Source organism: Rhipicephalus sanguineus, chromosome 4 (genome assembly GCF_013339695.2).
Source record: "Rhipicephalus sanguineus isolate Rsan-2018 chromosome 4, BIME_Rsan_1.4, whole genome shotgun sequence".
NCBI lineage: Eukaryota > Metazoa > Arthropoda > Arachnida > Ixodida > Ixodidae > Rhipicephalus > Rhipicephalus sanguineus.
This window is the reverse complement of record NC_051179.1, coordinates 138799418-138817600: the sequence shown is the minus strand read 5'-3', so window position 1 is coordinate 138817600 and position 18183 is coordinate 138799418. Positions and strand designations below refer to the sequence as shown.

The following is an 18183-nucleotide window of genomic DNA, read 5'->3' as shown; positions in this document are numbered from 1 at the left end:
ACTGTACAGCCGCGGCCACGTCTGTGTATAGCGCGCGAGCAGCCGGTTTTGGTCTGCGGGGCGAACCTTGAGGCAGTTTCCGGCTCTGACGTGGTCAGCCTGACTACTAGGCCGCGCATGCTCCTGACGCACCACGTCAGAGCCGGAAACTGCCTCAAGGTGTCGCCCCCCAGAGCAAAAACCGGCTGCTCGCGCGCTCTACAGAGACGTGGCCGCGGCTGTACTGTACATGCAGTTGGTAAGAAAAAAAACTGGGGTGATATTTAATCTGTTAAATATTTTACCGGGGTGTGTACGTTTATTTGTCAGACTTACCATTCGTTTTCGAAACGAATATAACCTGGCATTCGCAGAACGTCACGAGATGACTGTCGTGGTTGCAGAATTCGCCTATTGCTCTTTTGAAGATGTCTCACTTCCCTTTACGCCGTTAAGCACCACTATTTTCTGTTTGCAATACAGATCCACGAGACCATGCGAGGGCGATGACATTTGCAACAAGTCTTTTCTATTCTTGCAAGGATGAAATTCTACGTATAAATTTTCCACCGATCGCCATAAAGGTGAGGCTCTTTTCTTGTAACGCCGCAGGATGTATTAGAAAGGGCAAAAAAACTATAGAGTCATGTTCTAAGGCACTGATGCACTGACAAGACACACGCACTAGATCATTCTCTACTAAAGCATAAAGAAAAAAGGCAGGTCGCTAAATTTGTCCTGCGGGATCACAATATGTTGACGGTGTTCCTTTCGGTTTAGAGCGAGAGACTCAGTGGAAAACAATCAGCATGCATTCGCAATGGATCTTGTGCTTGCGGCCTCTTTAACCGATATTTGATCTATTGAACTAGCTTGGCGATAAAATCCGCAGAGCTAACCAATTCATTAGCGATAAGCAATTAAAACAATGGCTTTTTCTAAAATCTACTTAAAAACCGTGAAGTCCGCTTGCGGACATGCGTTGGCATGTGCAAACTTTTTACAACAAAGTCTACGCACTATTTGCTAAGGGTCGCCTCAGGCATGCTACCCTTACACGGCTGTTGAATAGGGAGATGATGATGATGATGATGATGATGATGATGATGATGCAAACTTTATTGGGGTCCAGAGAAGACGCAGGGGAGACCCCGCGCCACCCGGCTAGTCCCACGTAGGGACCGCCAAGCCGAGCTTGGCGGCCCGTTCGCGGGCACTCTGGACGGCCAGGGTTTGGTCATGGAGTTCTGGGCTGCGCAAGAGCGCTGCCCACCTGTCCTCGCTGAAGACGGAGCCGATGGCTTCACATTCCCATAACACATGGTTCAATGTTGCTAATTGTCCACAGGCAGGGCAGTCCGCACTGGCATACCGTTCAGGGTATATTGCATGAAGAACCGCAGGGTTAGGATACGCACGGGCTTGTAATAGTCTAAGGGTAACTGCTCTCGCCCTACACAAGGCAGGGTGTGGGAGGGGGAATACCCGTCTTGACAGATAGAAATGTTTAGCTATCTCGTTGAACGTCAGCAAGGGTTCCCAGCGAGGCAGGGGGACTGCGGAGGCGGCGCGGTCAGTAAGTCCTCGCGCGGCCTCGTGCGCGCCCTCGTTAGGGTTGGAGCCCTCAGTCGACCCAAGGTGAGCGGGAAACCAAGTGATAGAATGGGGAGTTATGCTTTTGACGCTTTGGAGAATGCGGAGGGCCTGAGGGGCGACCATCCCGGTTTCGTAAGCCTTGATAGCTGCCTTGGAATCGCTGTATATTGACTCTCTGCGACTATCTAGCATAGCCAACGCGATTGCAACCTGTTCGGCTACCACGGGCTTCGATGCGCGTACCGTAGCGGAGCAAATGAGCCTGGAATTTAAGTCGACTATGGAGACAGCGAATGCCTCGTGTAGGACATATGCCGCAGCATCTACGAAGTTTGCCTCAGTGTGCTCGCTACGGACATGTGCGAGCAGAGCTCTACCCCTAGCCCGACGTCGACCGACGTTGTGTGCGGGGTGCATATTGCGGGGAACGGGTGCGATGTGCAGTTGAGACCTGATGTCTCTGGGAATCTGCACGACGTCGGGCCACTGGTCAACAGAGCTGAGGCCCATTTCGTCGAGTATCTTGCGGCCGGATTTGGTTCCGGAAAGCCTGAGCAGCTGTGAGCGCTCTTGCGCCTCGATTATCTCTTCGAGTGTGTTGTGAACTCCAAGCTTGAACAGGTTTTCGGTGCGAGTGCTTACAGGCAAGCCTAGGGCGAGCTTGAAAACCTTTCTGATGAGGGAATTGAGCTTGCTCCTCTCTGCAACGAGCCAGTTATACATGGCCGCCGAGTACGAAAGGTGGCAGAGCACAAAAGCATGTATAATGCGGATGAGGTTGTCTTCCTTGATTCCCCGGTGTCTGTTGGCACTCCTCCGGATGAGGCCGAGAGCACTCTCCGTCTTGGCAGTGATCCGCCTGAGTGCGGTTCCGTTAACACCGTTAGATTCGATATACATCCCCAGTATTCGGAGCGAGTCCACTCTGGGCATTGGGGACCCGTCACCAGTGAAAAGCCGTATTTCGCTTTCGGACGCAGGTTTCCAGTCACGGTGGCCGCCGCCTCTGGGTCTTTTCTTGTAGAGCAGTAGTTCAGATTTCGATGGAGAACACCTGAGCCCGGTTGGACGGAGAAAACGTTCGGTCACATCGATGGCGCTCTGCATGGCTTCCTCAACTTGGCCATCGCTCCCGCCGGCGCACCAGATGGTGATATCATCTGCGTAGATGGTATGGTTGATTCTTTGAATCTTGGCGAGCTCCTTGGAGAGCCCGATCATTGCGATGTTAAATAATGTTAGCGAAATAACTGAGCCCTGAGGTGTGCCGCGTGAACCGAGGGTGAGCTCTTGTGAGAAGTACCCTTCGATCTTGAGCTTGGCAGTTCTCTGACTAAGAAAAGATCGCACGAAGTCGTAGACCCTCTTCCCAAGCCCGAGCCCGGCGATAGACTGGAGAATGAATTCGTGGGAAATATTGTCGAAAGCCTTCTCCAGGTCTAATCTAAGGATGGCTCTAGTATCTCCCGTGCTCCGGTCGATGATCTGGTGCTTTATCAACTTCATGGCGTCCTGTGTCGAGAGGCCAGCTCTGAAACCAATCATATTGTGGGTGTACATGTCATTGGTCTCGAGGTGCACCTTGAGGCGGTTCAGCAGGGCATGCTCTGCGACCTTACCGACACAGGACGTTAAGGAAATTGGTCTTAAATTATCGATTCCTGGTGCTTTACCGAGTTTCGGGATGAGTACTGTGTAGGCCGCCTTCCACTGCGCGGGGACCCGCCCCCGGCGCCAGACCTCATTAATTTTTTTGGTGAGGAAATCTATGGACTCATCATCAAGGTTCTTCAGCATCTTATTAGTCACGCCATCCGGGACAGGGGCGGATCTGCCGTTCAGGGAGAAAAGGACCTGTCGGATCTCGGCCACACTAAAGTCCTGGTCCAACTCCGGCACGTCGCACCCCGCGTAGTCCGGAAACTGGGTTGGAGCAGAGCTATCCGCGACTCGCAGATATTTGTCTATGAGCTTGTTGACAACCAACTCGTCCGGGGTAGAGTCGGTAGCAAGATGAATGGCTCGCGCGAGGGATCGTCTCTGGCTGCACCTGGTGCTGCCCTGATCGAGATGTTTGAGAAGACCCCAGCTCTTCCCGGATCTGAGCTGGCCCTCGACGCTTTCGCAGAGCTCATGCCATTGTTGTTTACAGAGGGTTTTGCAGTGCTCCTCGATCGCTCTGTTAACCTCGGAAACCTTCTTCCGTAGCCTCCTGTTATGTTTCTGCCCCTTCCATCTTGTGAGTAGGGCTTGCTTGGCTTCTAGCAGGTGGGCCATCCTGCTGTCCATGTTTTCAACGTCGAGGTTAGTGACGACCGCCTTGGTCGCTGCTGCCGCGTCATCTCTGATTTCTTTGCACCAACCTTCAAAATCTGTCCCGGCCGTCGGTGCGCGCTCGGCTCTGACCTTGCGGAAAACGTCCCAGTCGACCACGTTGAATTTCCTCGTCCTAAAGCGGGCAATCGCGAAGGATACCTCGATGACGTAGTGGTCACTTCCTAGGTCTAGCGCCGTGTTGACCCACTTGACCTCACCGACATTCTTGACAAAAGTGAGGTCCGGGGTAGTGTCCCGGCATGTGGAGTTACCTCTCCTAGTGGGGAAATCCTTGTCAGTGATAAGCGTCAAGTCCGCTTCTGTCGCAGTCTGCCATAACTCGCGTCCCTTGGGAGTATCATAGGCGTATCCCCACAAGCTGTGTGGGGCGGTAAAATCCCCGAGTACGACAAGGGGGCAACTACCAGCCATGCTGACGTACCTCTTGAGGAGAGAGTCCGCTCTCGCCCTGCGATAGCTGGGACTGCAGTATACGTTGAGGATAAAAAGGCTGTTTCTTCTGAGGCCCTTCTTGGGTGAGTTCATGAGAATTTCGGTCATGACGTAATCGATGCCATCGGCAACTGCTCCGAGGTCACGTGATAGATAATTGTACCTTTTGCTGACGAGTGTAGCAACTCCCCTACCTCCTGAATGCGATGACACCACCAGATAACCTGCGAGTTTGATGGGGGTGCTAGACGCGACTTCTTGAATAGCGATGATTTGGGGCTTAGCTTCAAGGGTTCTTAAATATTGCTGTAGAAGCGTTTTTTTGTTTGTAAATCCGCCACAGTTCCATTGCCAGATGCTAAGGTTCTCGTCCGCACTGTCCATGTTTAGGCTGAGGGGAGGGTTGAGCAGCTGAAGCGGCCCTGAGGATCGCGCCCTCAGTAGGTGGCGCTAGTACGTTGCGTTGTGCTGCGACCTGCGAAAGAGTCGGCCTGCAGTCTCTCCTGACATCGCCCTCTTCCAATTTGCGTATGCGCTCACTGAGTGCTCCTAATCCCATGTTGGGGTGCGCCATAGCTTCCTCAATTTTCGCTAAGGTAGCCTGCATGTTGACGAAGGCATCCTTGAGTTCCGAGAGTAAGTTTCCTGTCTCTTCTTTCTGTGTGTTCTCGACTGCTCGGCGCTTGGGTGCGCTAGACCTGTGCGGTGCCTGAGACGTATCCATGGCGACCGGGGCCGAGGCGGGCTGCGCCGAAGGGGGTGAAGACGCGAGCCTCCTAATCTCCGCCATCTCCGCAGCTAACCTGCTCATTTCTTGTTTAAACTGCGCGTTTTCTTTTTTCAACTGCTCATTAGCTCGTCGGAGCTCGTCGAGCTCCTTCGCGTGGGGAGAACCGCGAGACGAGTCGTCGCCTCTAAGAGACTCACGTCCTTCTCGTGCCTTGTCGGCCCAGGAGAGCGTCGGCTTCTTCTTGCTCTTATGGGTGGTGGGCGTGCGGGAGCGCGACCTGATTCGCCCCGACGAGTTGTGCCGCGCCGTGGAGCTGGAGCGAGGCTGAGAAGCGGAGCCTCCCCGCGAATGAGCCCGTTCTGTCGACCTGGAGCGGGAGCCGGAACATCCCCTTGAGGCACCACGGCCCCTGGATCCGGAATGACCTCCAGAGCGGCCCCTGGAGCGGGGGCGTCCTCTGCGCTGAGCATCCGCGGAGGACGACGAAGCTTGGAGCTCGTCCGCAGTATCGGGCTGACGTTGCGGGGACGGTGACGCGGCACGAGCCATTTTGGAGCGTTCACTGCGACGACGACGCACGATGTACGGGATCTTGAACCTTCAAGCACAGTCTTTGCTAGCTGTGAGATGCTGGCCACCACATAGCTTGCACTTCGGGGTACACACATGCTGCTCATCGGGGCTTGCGACACCACACCCACGGCAAATCATGTCACCTGGAGTAGGGCACACGTCAGCGCGATGGCCGAGGCGGCCGCACGCATAGCACACGTCGATTTGCTTGCGGTAGAGTGAGCACTGCATCAGCACCGGTCCATACCTGACAAAGTTCGGTACGCGATATCCGTCGAACGCGACGATGACAGTGCCGGTTTGGGCTATTCTCTTGGCTGCTAAAGCGAGTGGGTTATTGGTGTTGACAATCTTGGCATCGATGACGTCAGGGTCGTCTTGAAGGGGGATGTTGCGAATCACCCCTTTGCACGTGGAGTGCGGGGCCGTCTCGTATGCACTTAGTTCATGCACCTTGCCCGATATTAGTATCTGCTTCATCCGGACGTATCGGCTCGCATTCTCGCGCTTGGGGGTACTGGCAACCATAATATTTTGCTGTAGATTCGGGCATAGAGTATCATGGCACAAATCTTCCTGGCTGATGCCAGCGGCGGCGAGTATTGCGTCAGCCACCGCAGCTGCACCAATCTTCGAGATATTGAGTCCACCTCGCGGCCGGATAACAATCTTGATATCATCTCGAGGAAGTGGGCGCATCTTTCCCGCCCGTAGCACCTTGGATTTTAGCGCAGCACCACCCAGTTTGCCGCGGCGCGAGCCCGGCTGCGGCGATGGCTCGTTCGAGTCAGCTGTGCGCGTTTTGGCGCCAGCTCTTCTGGCCCCAGCGGACTGCCAACCTTGATCTTGACTAAACTCTTCCTCTGAGATATCCTCCCCATGCACTTGATACGCCATCTTGAGCAATTAATACGCGCACCGCGCCTACAAAGGCCGGCCGCAGGCGCGGTCTCCCGAGCAGCTCCTTAGGGTTAGCGAGGGCACCGCCCCCCCCCCCCCCAGGAGAAGAAAAAGTTCCTAACTTGGTGAAAAATCACTCACTGTGGTCAAATATGGTATCGACAGAATCCTGATGCCTTCTCGGATCCGATGCAAGCAACAGTTCATGAAGACTCGGTGAAAAAACACTAGAAAAGTTAGCGCAATGCAGGAGCCGATGTGAGCGTGACTTCCCTGCCTGGCGCCCTCAATTCGACCCCCGAATAGGGAGAAAGCCGGCACCATCTACGGTCCGCCACTGCAGCAATACTTGCAGCGAATTTCGAAGCGTGATTATGTCCTATTCCAGAGAACAGGGAGCTGAGAATTGGTAGTCCAAGCGCCTTCAGCACAGAATAAAAAGTTGGCCGCGTATCTGCGTGCTTCGTTACAAATGTCGTCGAATAGTCCTCTGCCGATAGTCCTCTGCCGGCCGTACTACATGAGTCCTGGGGTGCTATGCAGGATGGCCCGAGTTTGGCGAAACTGGGGATCTTTCCGAACTCTGGCGACACCTCCTTTTGAACGAGCTAACAGTACGAAAAGGTGAAATCCATCCCTCAGGGCGCGCTCAGTTCCATTGGTTACGATGGAACGCGGCGGCGCATCAAGGGCGGTCGAGAAGGTTGGATGGTCTTAAAACTAAAGGCACTTTCTTTTATTTGTTTGTCGTTCCAGTGACTGCAGAAGTGCACCCATGCAAGAAAAGTGACAGAAAGTTACTAAAGATATTTCTTATGTGTGCGCGGGCAGTTTGAATCTATTCTGAAGCGTTTAATGTGTGCACTAAGCACCCTTTAGAATAATCAGCACCGTGGCCGCTGAGATTAGTTCCCACCGAGCGCCTTACAACACCGCGGCTAGACCTAATCGCCGAGACCAGTTGTAGAATCACCATGGTCGGTGTGTACATTCTAGCGCGTTGCTCGGCAGGCGCACGCCCTTTTCGTCCTTTTATTAATCGTCTGCTCACTCCCCGAACAGGCGCATCCGGATAATTAGCTAATTGGCTGGGCGGTATACCTAGCTAAGTCAGGACATGCTACGACGAAGCTGATTAAGCCAAATCATGCTAAGGCGGAGCTGATTAAGTCACGTCTTACTAAGACCATGCTAATGAAGCCGTGTAAAGCTATGAACGAACTAAATAAGATCATGACAATTAACACGACGCTAATTAGGAAAGGGTAATTAAAACCAAGATAATCAAGACCTTACTCATCGAGATCGTGTTCATTAGTATAGTGCTAATTAGGACTACACTAATTACCTCTGTACTATTTAGGACCTTCCGAATCAAAGGGAGTAATTAATGCCGTGGTAATTAGAACATTAACAATCAAGACAGGACTATTCAATAACACGTTAGGACCGAGCTAATTAGGGTCATTTAATTAGGACGCCACTAATTAGGACACGTTAATTCAGACCCAGCTAATTAGGTACTTTCTCACCAAGTACGCGGTAATCAGGATCACACTAATTTCATTATATTACCTATATTCGTGCTAATTACGACATTGGTAATGAAACCTGGGTAATTAATGTCGTGTTAATTGAAACATTACCAATTAAGACATAACTTTTCACTGTCATGCTCATTAAGGCCTAGCTAATCAATAGCACCAATATTAAGACCGAACTGACACGGTCATTACTCCGAAGCAAACCAACCATACTGAGTAGACGAGCCACGTAATAAGCTGAAAGAAGCTAGGTGACCACAAGCGCCTCCGATGGCCCCAGCCATGCACACGTGGTGCAAGCTGACCAAATTATTTCATATGCAATGAGTCTGCTGAGTAGCGTCCACCGCATGAAACACTTGACAGGAACACCGGCACTGTGACAGTCATGAGTTGAACTGGGGCCTTTTCAGAATCAACGAGTTTGTGCCCGAGTTCGCACGTCAATCAGTTTGATTGACAGACGCCCGCGGCGAAGATCGGGTTCGCCCACCGCGTTTCCTCTTGCCGAGGAGCAGTGCTCACGGCGCAACGCCAGCGAGCGGCAAGATTCATATCAGCTTATTCGCACAGACTATGCACACACGCACGAAGAACTAAAGGTTATACCATCACGTGGCTACGATGTCTGGCATTCAATTTCACCGCGCTCACGACGTACCACTCACAGCCACGAAGCAAGCGCCCCTGGTGGGATCTGCGGCGAGAAATCTTATTATTTACTAGTTTGTGAAGACATTGCTTCTACCGATTCGTTACTACATAAAAATATTCAGACGTGTAATGTAAGCATAGCAGTAAGCTGTCCATTTATTTATCTGCAATATTCCAGAGAAGCGAAACGAGCTGCACCAGAGTGCTGCGTGTGCGCCCTTGTTGCCTTCGATAGTGGAAATTTCCACGCTGCAGGTGGAACGAAATAATTTTTCGAAAGAGGACAAACGCCCACAAGTACATCCATGGGAGGCGCGATGATCATTTTGCAAAAAGATAGCGCGACAATCACGCTAACGTCACTGCACTGTCAAAATGTTGACTGAGTGGTGGCGCTGACGCGTTCGCACGCGGTGTTCCTTTGAAAACCGCCGCAAATGCTGCACATGCTTTTGCGGCGCCATGCTCGTGTTGTGGCCGTTTTTATCAAAGCTGCTATCGCGTGCTCCGCAATGTCTTCCTGTCATGACCGCCCTAATTCGAGATCGGAGCAAACTCGGGTGCCCGAGAAGCTCGGGCCATCCTGCATAGCACCCCTGGTCTCATCTGCGGCTACCCGTGATGCTGTTCTCCCTGCGTTGTCTGGGCATGTCTTGTAGAGTGGTTTGTATTTCATCAAGCGGCCATTTACGTTTTGCCTTGCCTCAGACAGCGGCTCCTCTACGTTGAATCAGCCGCATCTGGCTGATATTGATAAAACAGAGGAGGCACTCCGTGAGATATGGACGCCATCTGGCAGTGCGACGGGAAACATGAGCTTGTGCAGAACCCAGGGCCACTGCCAGGTGGCAGCCCAATATCGCCGGCAGAGGGCTTTTTCGTGCATAGCGTCGCATTTTCAGCGCAGCCGATGAAACACTAGGGTCTTTAGAATTACTTATCTATGTATTTTCTGGTAAAGAAACACACCACCTAATACTTAAGTATTGATGTTGCGCCTCAAATATGCGTATTATATGTGCTTTTTGATCGACCGTGTTCACAAGTATGAACGCACCTACCAGTTGAAGATGGCGGGGCGTTCAGCAGGTGCTTAAACTTTGGCCGGATGGTTGAATCGTACAGACAGACAGACAGCAAAATTTCTGCGTTGAAGTATCCGAAGAAAGACTATCGTCTTTAAAAAATCAGCGCCCGAGCACTCTTAGCGAAGGTTAAAGGGGTACTGACTCAAACATTTTGGCCCCCCTTTATTTTTCTGCATGTGTTGGCGGGGGCCTGTTAGTCATAACACGGCACAACGTTTGCTGCAGCGCGTGACAGATAATTAATTACAGGCTCCTCATTACCGACCAGCATCAGTTTCTCTTTCAAAAACGTCAAGCCTCCGGGTGAAACCTCACCACCTAGTGGGTGCAGCGCTCGACACGTCAGCACACAGAACTGCGACGCACTTCCGCATGGTCCGCGAGCAGCTGCCGAGAAGTAGGCTGCTTGAGCGAACGCGGCAAAAAAATATGGCGGCTATGACGTTGTCATAACTTGTTCCACCGTCATCACGTGAGCGAAGTAGGGGTTCCCCAGGAGTCCCCTTTGAGGGTGTTAGTGGCGCGAGGGTGCCGATCGCTTACGGAAATTTTAAAATTCGTTTAAAATAACTTCCGTGTTATATTCGCTCTTGGTATTTTGCAGATGATATACGCATGTTCACCGGAATCGATACGGAAGGCTATATTGGCCACGAAATTTTGTGTCAGTACACCTTTAACCCGCGGAGCTGCAACGTACGGGCCCGTTGTTTATCGTGAGTTTACAACAGTTCAGTGAATATATCATCACTATAGACAGACAACATATAGGGAATAAAAGAGATTCATACATCATCTTGTCATCTGTCGCGTTGCAGCTCCAGCGAACTTTATATTTAAATGGCGCAATGTATTTAGCAGCGGAGCTGCTAAGGCGGTCGTAATGTTTGTACTTAGTCCGAGCACTATCATTATTGTGAAACGGGACGCGCTCTCTTTGTCCTCTTCTTCGTCTTCTGCTTCACTCTCAGAACACTTTCGCCGATTTTGCCGGCGTTGAGATAGAAGGCGAGAGAAGACGCACAGAGAGAGAGAGAGAGAGAGGGAAATAAAGGAAAGGACGTGCATGTCATGATTTTCATATCCCCAACTCTCATTTATGTTCGGCATACAGAAATGTCACGCCATACCAATGTTGGTATACACCCATTTAATGACACGCATTTAATGTAAATCATGCCTTACATGACATGCATGCTATGTTTCGCTCGTTACAACAAGTCACTTATGTTCGCCATACACTCTTGTCACCCCATACGAAATTTGGTATGCATTAATTTAACGAAACGGCCGCGAGAGCCCTGAGACCGTGGTATGTAAATCATGCCGTTCGTGACATGCATGCCATGATTTTCATGTTATGACCTGTCATTTATGATTGTCAAGCAGTCACCTCATTCCATGCCTATTTTGTTATACATCTCATTAACGAAACAGCGAAGAGAGCAGAGTCGTAGATAGATAGATAGATAGATAGATAGATAGATAGATAGATAGATAGATAGATAGATAGATAGATAGATAGATAGATAGATAGATAGATAGATAGATAGATAGATAGATAGATAGATAGATAGATAGATAGATAGATAAGCTCAAAGTCGCAGAAATTCGCTAAGGGATGCTTCACGTTCAAAAGATAAAAACAGAAAGAAACCATCACGAACCGGCGCGCGCGCTCTTTGACCTATTCTCCATTATTTGCTTCGCTCCCCGAACACGTGCACGGATTTGTCTGGCGTGAAGATATAAGGCGAGAGAACGAGTACAGACAGAGAGTGAAGAAGAGAAAAATAAAAACAGAAAAATAGACAGAGAGAGAGAAAGAGAGGGAAGAGAGAAAAATTGCACGGGAGAGAAGTACAGAGGAAGAGAGAGGACGACATAGATAGAAAGAGTGAAATGGAGAGAAACACAACAAAAAATTATATAAGGAGGTAGCAATGCCGATAAAGAAATAGACAGAGAGAGAAAGAGGCGCAAGGAAACGTACACTAAAGAGGTAGACAAAAGAGACAGCAAGCGTAATGATGCATAGCATAGTATAGCAAGGGGTAAGAAAGGGAAGTGAGGGTGAGGAGGAAGAAAAGGAGGAGGTGAGAGGGTAAAGTATAGCACAGCGTTGTATATTTAATAGAGGAAGGTGTGATAAATAGCAGGGAGGGTGGGTAGGAGGGAAAGAAGGAGGGCAAAGCCACCAGCTCTGGCGCTTCCTGAGTCTTCGCACCAGAGCGTAGCTGCCCCAATCTTAAGTGCGTAGCATTTTAAGGGCCCGGCTCGTCGTCCATCCCCATATGTCATGTGGCGTGATCACGCTCCAAATCAAGCGCTCGTTACAGGCCTGAAGGAAGGCTAGCAATGCTCAAAAGCGGGTTAAAATAATCGAACGAGGTCTAAATAATATAATTAACAAAAATCACCAAGGCACATGAGTTCTACCTCATAGGAAAAACGTCGGCAAGATACGCCATGACCTACTTCAATACACCGAAGAGCAACTGCTTGATTTCCTGAAAGATTTTGGTTTGACAACTGCCCGCCGTAAGGCACGCCTCAGACAAGGAAACGGTGCGATAGAACCTCACCCTCTCAGAACTGTTTTACTCACCTTCAGAGAAATCAGGTAAATGCCAGCAAAGGTGAATTTGGGCTTCACGAGTCATACTGTTGAGGAATACGTTGGTCCTGTCCTGCGATGTTAAATCTGCCAGAGATTTGGCCATTTAGCGAAGGACTGATTCATTCCACGTCGCTTCCTGATATACTCGGAGAGCCATGACTATTAAGAGTGCAAGTCATTGTTGCAACAAAGTGTGTGAACCGGGCATGGGAGGGGTGATCATACAGCTTCCTACTCTGGATGCCCTCAGAACAGAGCTCCCTCGAGATTACGCAGGCGCGAGTGAATACACGGAAGCTCGCCTCCACATAATGTGCCCCCACATAACCCTGACGCCGTGTTATGCGGCTTCAGTTTCCTACAAAGAGCATAAATTGACTTACTTGACATTGCTGACTACAGAGATTTAAATTACCTTATTCTGCAGTTCTGAAGAATCCGGGTCGACAACCTCCGGTAAGCGAGTGGCACGATACGCCTTCAGAGAATAGTACACATCTTTCCCAAGCACCACGCCAGAAACTTCATCAACTATAATCTTAGTGACTTCCTCAGCATTCACCCCTGCCCCACAAGCCATCTCAGCGGTCAACCGATGCTCCTTGTCCACAGTCTGCTCCGACCACGGACGGAGCATTAGCGCGCGCCGGTTAGTGATTGTACATCTGTGACTGGCTCATATGATCCTGCCCGTGCTGTTCACAGTTCTACCTGCCATTCTCAGCGCCCTTCCACAAGCAAACAACCTCCCGGTGGTCAAAGCATCGCTGTTAATGGAGCCGACAGTGCTCCCGCAATCTCAGTCAGATTTACGGCAGGCCTATCAGAAATTGTCGCAACGGCAATGTCTTCACATTTCAATGAACACTAACAGCCTTCGAAATAAGTCAGCTGATTTTCGCCAACTACTCGCTGAACACAAGTGCGCTATATTATGTATACAGGAGGCAGGTGTGCGAGATGTTTTCTGAATTTATAACTGCCTGGTATACAAACCGTCACTCAGCGCTGGAAACAGCAGAGCGGTGTTATGCGTTAGACAATATCTGCCGTCTTATTTAACACAGTCAAGATATACCGGAGTTTGTAGGATGTAAAATTAGACGTGTCACTGTGATAAGTATTTGTCTACAAGCTTCTAGCAAGACATCTTTAAACAGCTTGAGGAATGTGTTTGGTATTGCGGACTCACGAGTGCTGGTCTGTGGGAACTTCAACACTCGTAATGTAATCTGAGGCAGTGAGCATACTGGGGCCCAAATGACAACTTCTCTTTTGTAAGTGCGGCTTCCCATTAGTCAGCCGGCTTCAGTAATGATATTTCCGACATCGTTATTAGTCACTCACATGCGGTATTAGACATTGTCACATGCATTGAGCACGAGCGCATGTATGTTAATGTCATATTCGCAGTATTCCTTCACAATTAGAGAGCGTTCGAGTCACGATTACCTACTAGCTGGGATGTTAGAGCTTGGCCTATGTTGTTGATGGCTGCAATGGACCTCAAGTTATTTGTGTGAAAGCAAAATATGCATAGGAACAGCTCAGGGACAAAGTAATTACCACTCCGTCACACAAGGCGTTCTACAAGGGAGTCTTCTAAGTCCACTCCTCTTCAATTGTGTAATGGCGGCGCTACTGCGAAAGTTACCATCGGGATAGCGGTATTCTCTCTACGCAGATGACATGTGCATACGAGTCTCAGGATCAGGTATGCACAAAATTCAAACAGTGCTGCAACAAGGTCTTGGAATTATCGACCGTTTTTTGAAGGAAAGAGGTATGAGTCTCTCCTACGTGAAGACACCTGTATAACCTTCCACTAGACGACAGGTGAAAAACTTCAAACTTATGCAGGAAGGACCAACGTTGACGTTCGTGAAGGAACGTACATTTTTGGCGTTATCCATGACAGTCAGCTGTCGTGGGTGTCGCCTACCTGCACAATAGAAAAGCAAGTCCACACAGCTCTAAACATAAACATGGGGCGGATAAGTCTGTTCACAATTGCAAGTACATAATGCACTAATAAAGCAAAAGATTGCTCATCCGGCACCTATTATACGGGGGTTATGGCGAACTACCAAGGAGCGTCATCAGAGCCTACTGGCAAGGAGGCTGAGGGTGTGCCTAAATGTCCCAGAGGCAACCTCCAAGTCTTTTGTAATCGCTGAATCTCTTCATCCGCCATTTTCCGTCATGCGAACGGTCAAAACCTGTCGCCATGTTTAGCGAATGTTAACTCAGCACGAGAAGCATCCATTGAACGTTGCACTTAGCGAAAAAAATAAATGTAAGCTACACAGCAGTGTTCAAGAACATACCGCAATACTACCGAGCTACAAGGTAAGCACAGTATGCAATATTACCCTTCTTGGATGCTACCCAGATCAAAATTACAGTTATCGGTCGATGGTATACTATCAAAACGGGACACGTTAATGATAGTCGCATTTGTCCGCGTTGCACTTTATAGCATCAATAAAAACTCTCTTTTTTTCGATTTGCAGGCCACTCTCGCATTGCTACAAAGTAATAAAAAATTCTCAAAGGTATTCGCTATTATATGAGACTCTGAAATAACACTCAAAAGCAAGCGCAATGAACCACGAGATTTAATTTCTATGGATACCACGTCACCGCAATATCCCAGGAAACACTGCGGCGGACGCAGTTGCAAATCGGGCTCACAATAACACAGAGAGGGTTAATATTGCTCTTTCACTCAATGAAATCCATCTCCTCCTAAGAAAGATATCCTTTAGTCTCACCAAAAAGAAGTGGTTCGATTAACAATCTAAAAGTCCGGATTTATATTTCATATACCCTTGCACAAAACTATCCATTCCTTCAGATTTGGGCGAAAATAGAAAATTCGAAACATTAGTTACCCGCCTGCGGCTATGTACAGCTTATACGTGACATTGTTTATGCAGGATAAAGAGTGCGCCTAGTTCTGTGTGCTTTTGCAGCCACCCAGACGATGATGTACATCATCTGTTTCTCGAGTGCAAAAAATATGATTCACCGCGAATGGTATTACGAGCAAGATTGTTACTTTTAGATGAAAGACCATTTACCCTGAAGAAAATACCGGGTACATCGGGAACCGCAGGCCTTGAGAATAGAGCGCGTGATGCCTTCAAGCAGTTTTCCGAAGAATCAAATATTTTATCGAGATATTAACGTACTCGATTTTGCTGCCTTCCTCATCATGCTGAAAGCAATCGTATAATGCTGTGATCATGTGTTTGATTTATGTGATCTGTACTTATTTGACTTAGTCTGTTTTCCTGCGTATGCATCTTTGAAACGCGCGGTGCCTAAACAAGGACAAACGAAAAGTACGACACACCACAGAGCGCCTTCTCACAACAAACTTTATTACAAGAACATTCACATTTAAACCTTCACCGAGTGTCATGTGCTCTTTACAACAACGAAAGTTCAGGATGCATCCCCAAGTTTTGTGACACCATATGTATTTTCAGGCATAACAATCAAGCTATTAGAGAAATTGTTGAGACTCATTACACTAACAAAAAGGTAACCTATATGTAAGCATGCCCTCAATAGCACTGCATGCCGATGAAATCTTTTTCCTCAATCCCTTCATCACATAGTAAAAAAGTGTACATGTGATCACAGTTTCGTAACTGTGTCTAATCTTTACAGGAGCACATGTTTCCGTCTTATTTCGGCTATCAATGATGTATGTGCACGTGACACTTGGTGAAGGTTTAAATAGTGAATGTTCTTTCTAATAAAGTTTGTTGTCAGAAGGCGATCTGTGGTGTCTCGTACTTTTCTTTTGTCGTAGTTCTTGCGGCGTCCGTTTCAAAGATGCATAACCAATTCTAACTTGCCTAGACATCAATTCTTCTGCAGTAGATTTCCTGCGTATGTTAAGCCATACCGACTATCTGAGTTTGTACGTATACATGTGAACCTATTTTCCTTAATTGAGCTTACGCTCCACTACATGTGTACATATGAACTTCTTTTACCTATTTGAACTTTCATGTTGTGTTGGATTGTACTGTATTTGCACATTTCATGTTAGATTGCATAGCACTTTGTGCCCATAATATTATTTTTAATACATATTTTCTCTTCTAAGAAAGAAGGTGTAGCCGGTGCCACCATATTGGCACCAATTCATGAATTGACTAAACGAAGTAATCGCAATAATTAGTATCGCTCAAGCCATTTCGGAAACATGCCGCCGAATCCGGCGCCACGCATTAGAGGGCACCACCGCCTCGCTAAACGAGCGATTGCTCCTTCCACGAGCACTTCTTTTGCGTCCGATCAGCGCGCGCCGTTAGGGAACCGCTCCTGGAAAGGCAGCGTCGGCACCAGGCAAATCCCGAGCTGAAGCTCATCGAGAAGCCGCCGCTCGACAAGCCAAGCGACAACAGCCTTTGCCTATCAAAGTGAGGGCCCGTCGAGCAGCTGGAGAACGTAAGCGACGAAAAGAGAACCCCGGTATCGTTAAAGCGTGCACCGGGGCGGCTTGTCAGTACAGGCAAGTCAATCTTAAACTCAACGTAAAGCAAGCGCAGTGATACGTCTACATCGCCAGAATAGCCGAAGCGCGTTGCTGCGAAAGCCGCTGCCGCGCAACGTCAATGATGGCAGAACTACCCAACGACATTTCCCTTGGGCTACGCCACCATACTATAACCGCACGTAATCATCATTGCACATTACCGAACAGCACATAACGTTAAAACCCCACGATACTATATTACTCAGTTTTCGATAAGAACAACATTAACAACAATAATAGAAACAGAACAATAACAGCGAAACGGGAATCGCTGGGCACCTGTGCTCCGCACTTGCTGAAGTCTCACAGTATTGCGGATGCTGCAGTTTTTATTCGCATAGTGTAGCCACCTGCGCATATATATGTCCAGCATATGTAAATAAAATATTCCGACCAAAGAGCTCAAGCGGTGGCTCTGAGATTGCTACAGGCAGGCACTTACCCGAATCCAACAATTATTAGCAAGATATATCCAGAAAGAGAGTTATAAATCAATTGCGAGAAGTGGAATGACATCATTACTCCGGATCATACGCGTTGGCAGTGTCCTGTGGCTTTCAGAGGCTGTGACAAGGAAAGAGGCTGGTGGCAAAGGGTCATTCACAGTGGAGCTCTTTCAGATCAAATACAGGCCGTCCAAAAGGCTCACGATATGGCGCTAATGTTAAACCTTACAGCCTCGACGTGGGCGCCGCCTGCGTCAAGCTAGGTTTGATCTTCTGGACCCGAATAAAGTTCATCATCCCATATGAAAGAAGGGACTCGTGTTCGCGTATATTCGGCGTTGCTGTCTTATTCCGTGGCAGGACGGTTTCAGACTAAGGAATACGATAAAAGTATATCACAAGGTCATTTTTCATCGCGTCACGTGTAAGAAAACCGCCCAGATGATATTCAAAGCACGTTGCGTGGGACTGCTTTGTCTTCATGAAACTCGTCAAGCTGCCCTAGGGTAGCATTTGTTTACAACTTCAATCTGTTTTCTAAGATGGAAAAAGAAGAATCAAATTAAAACAGCCGAGGCAATTCGTGTTGTTAACGCAATTAGTCCGATCATGTAAAGAAAAGCCACACGTGACCATCTTACAAGAGTGCTGGGCGGAAAAGAACAATAAAAACGTGTCCTCTTCGGGGTACAGGGTTTCCTGGCCGACCCTGGACCCCCACTTCAGATA

General features: G+C 48.8%; 1 protein-coding gene across 1 annotated transcript in view; it reads left to right on the top strand.

Annotated features, from left to right (window-relative positions):
* LOC119390745 (uncharacterized) overlaps positions 1-18183 on the top strand; it is an 87598-nt gene that overhangs the window by 21901 nt on the left and 47514 nt on the right. Inside the window, exon 3 of the mRNA XM_037658436.1 lies at positions 463-563. Within this exon, the coding sequence (XP_037514364.1) occupies positions 463-563 (101 nt within the window). The remainder of the gene's footprint in view (positions 1-462; positions 564-18183) is intronic.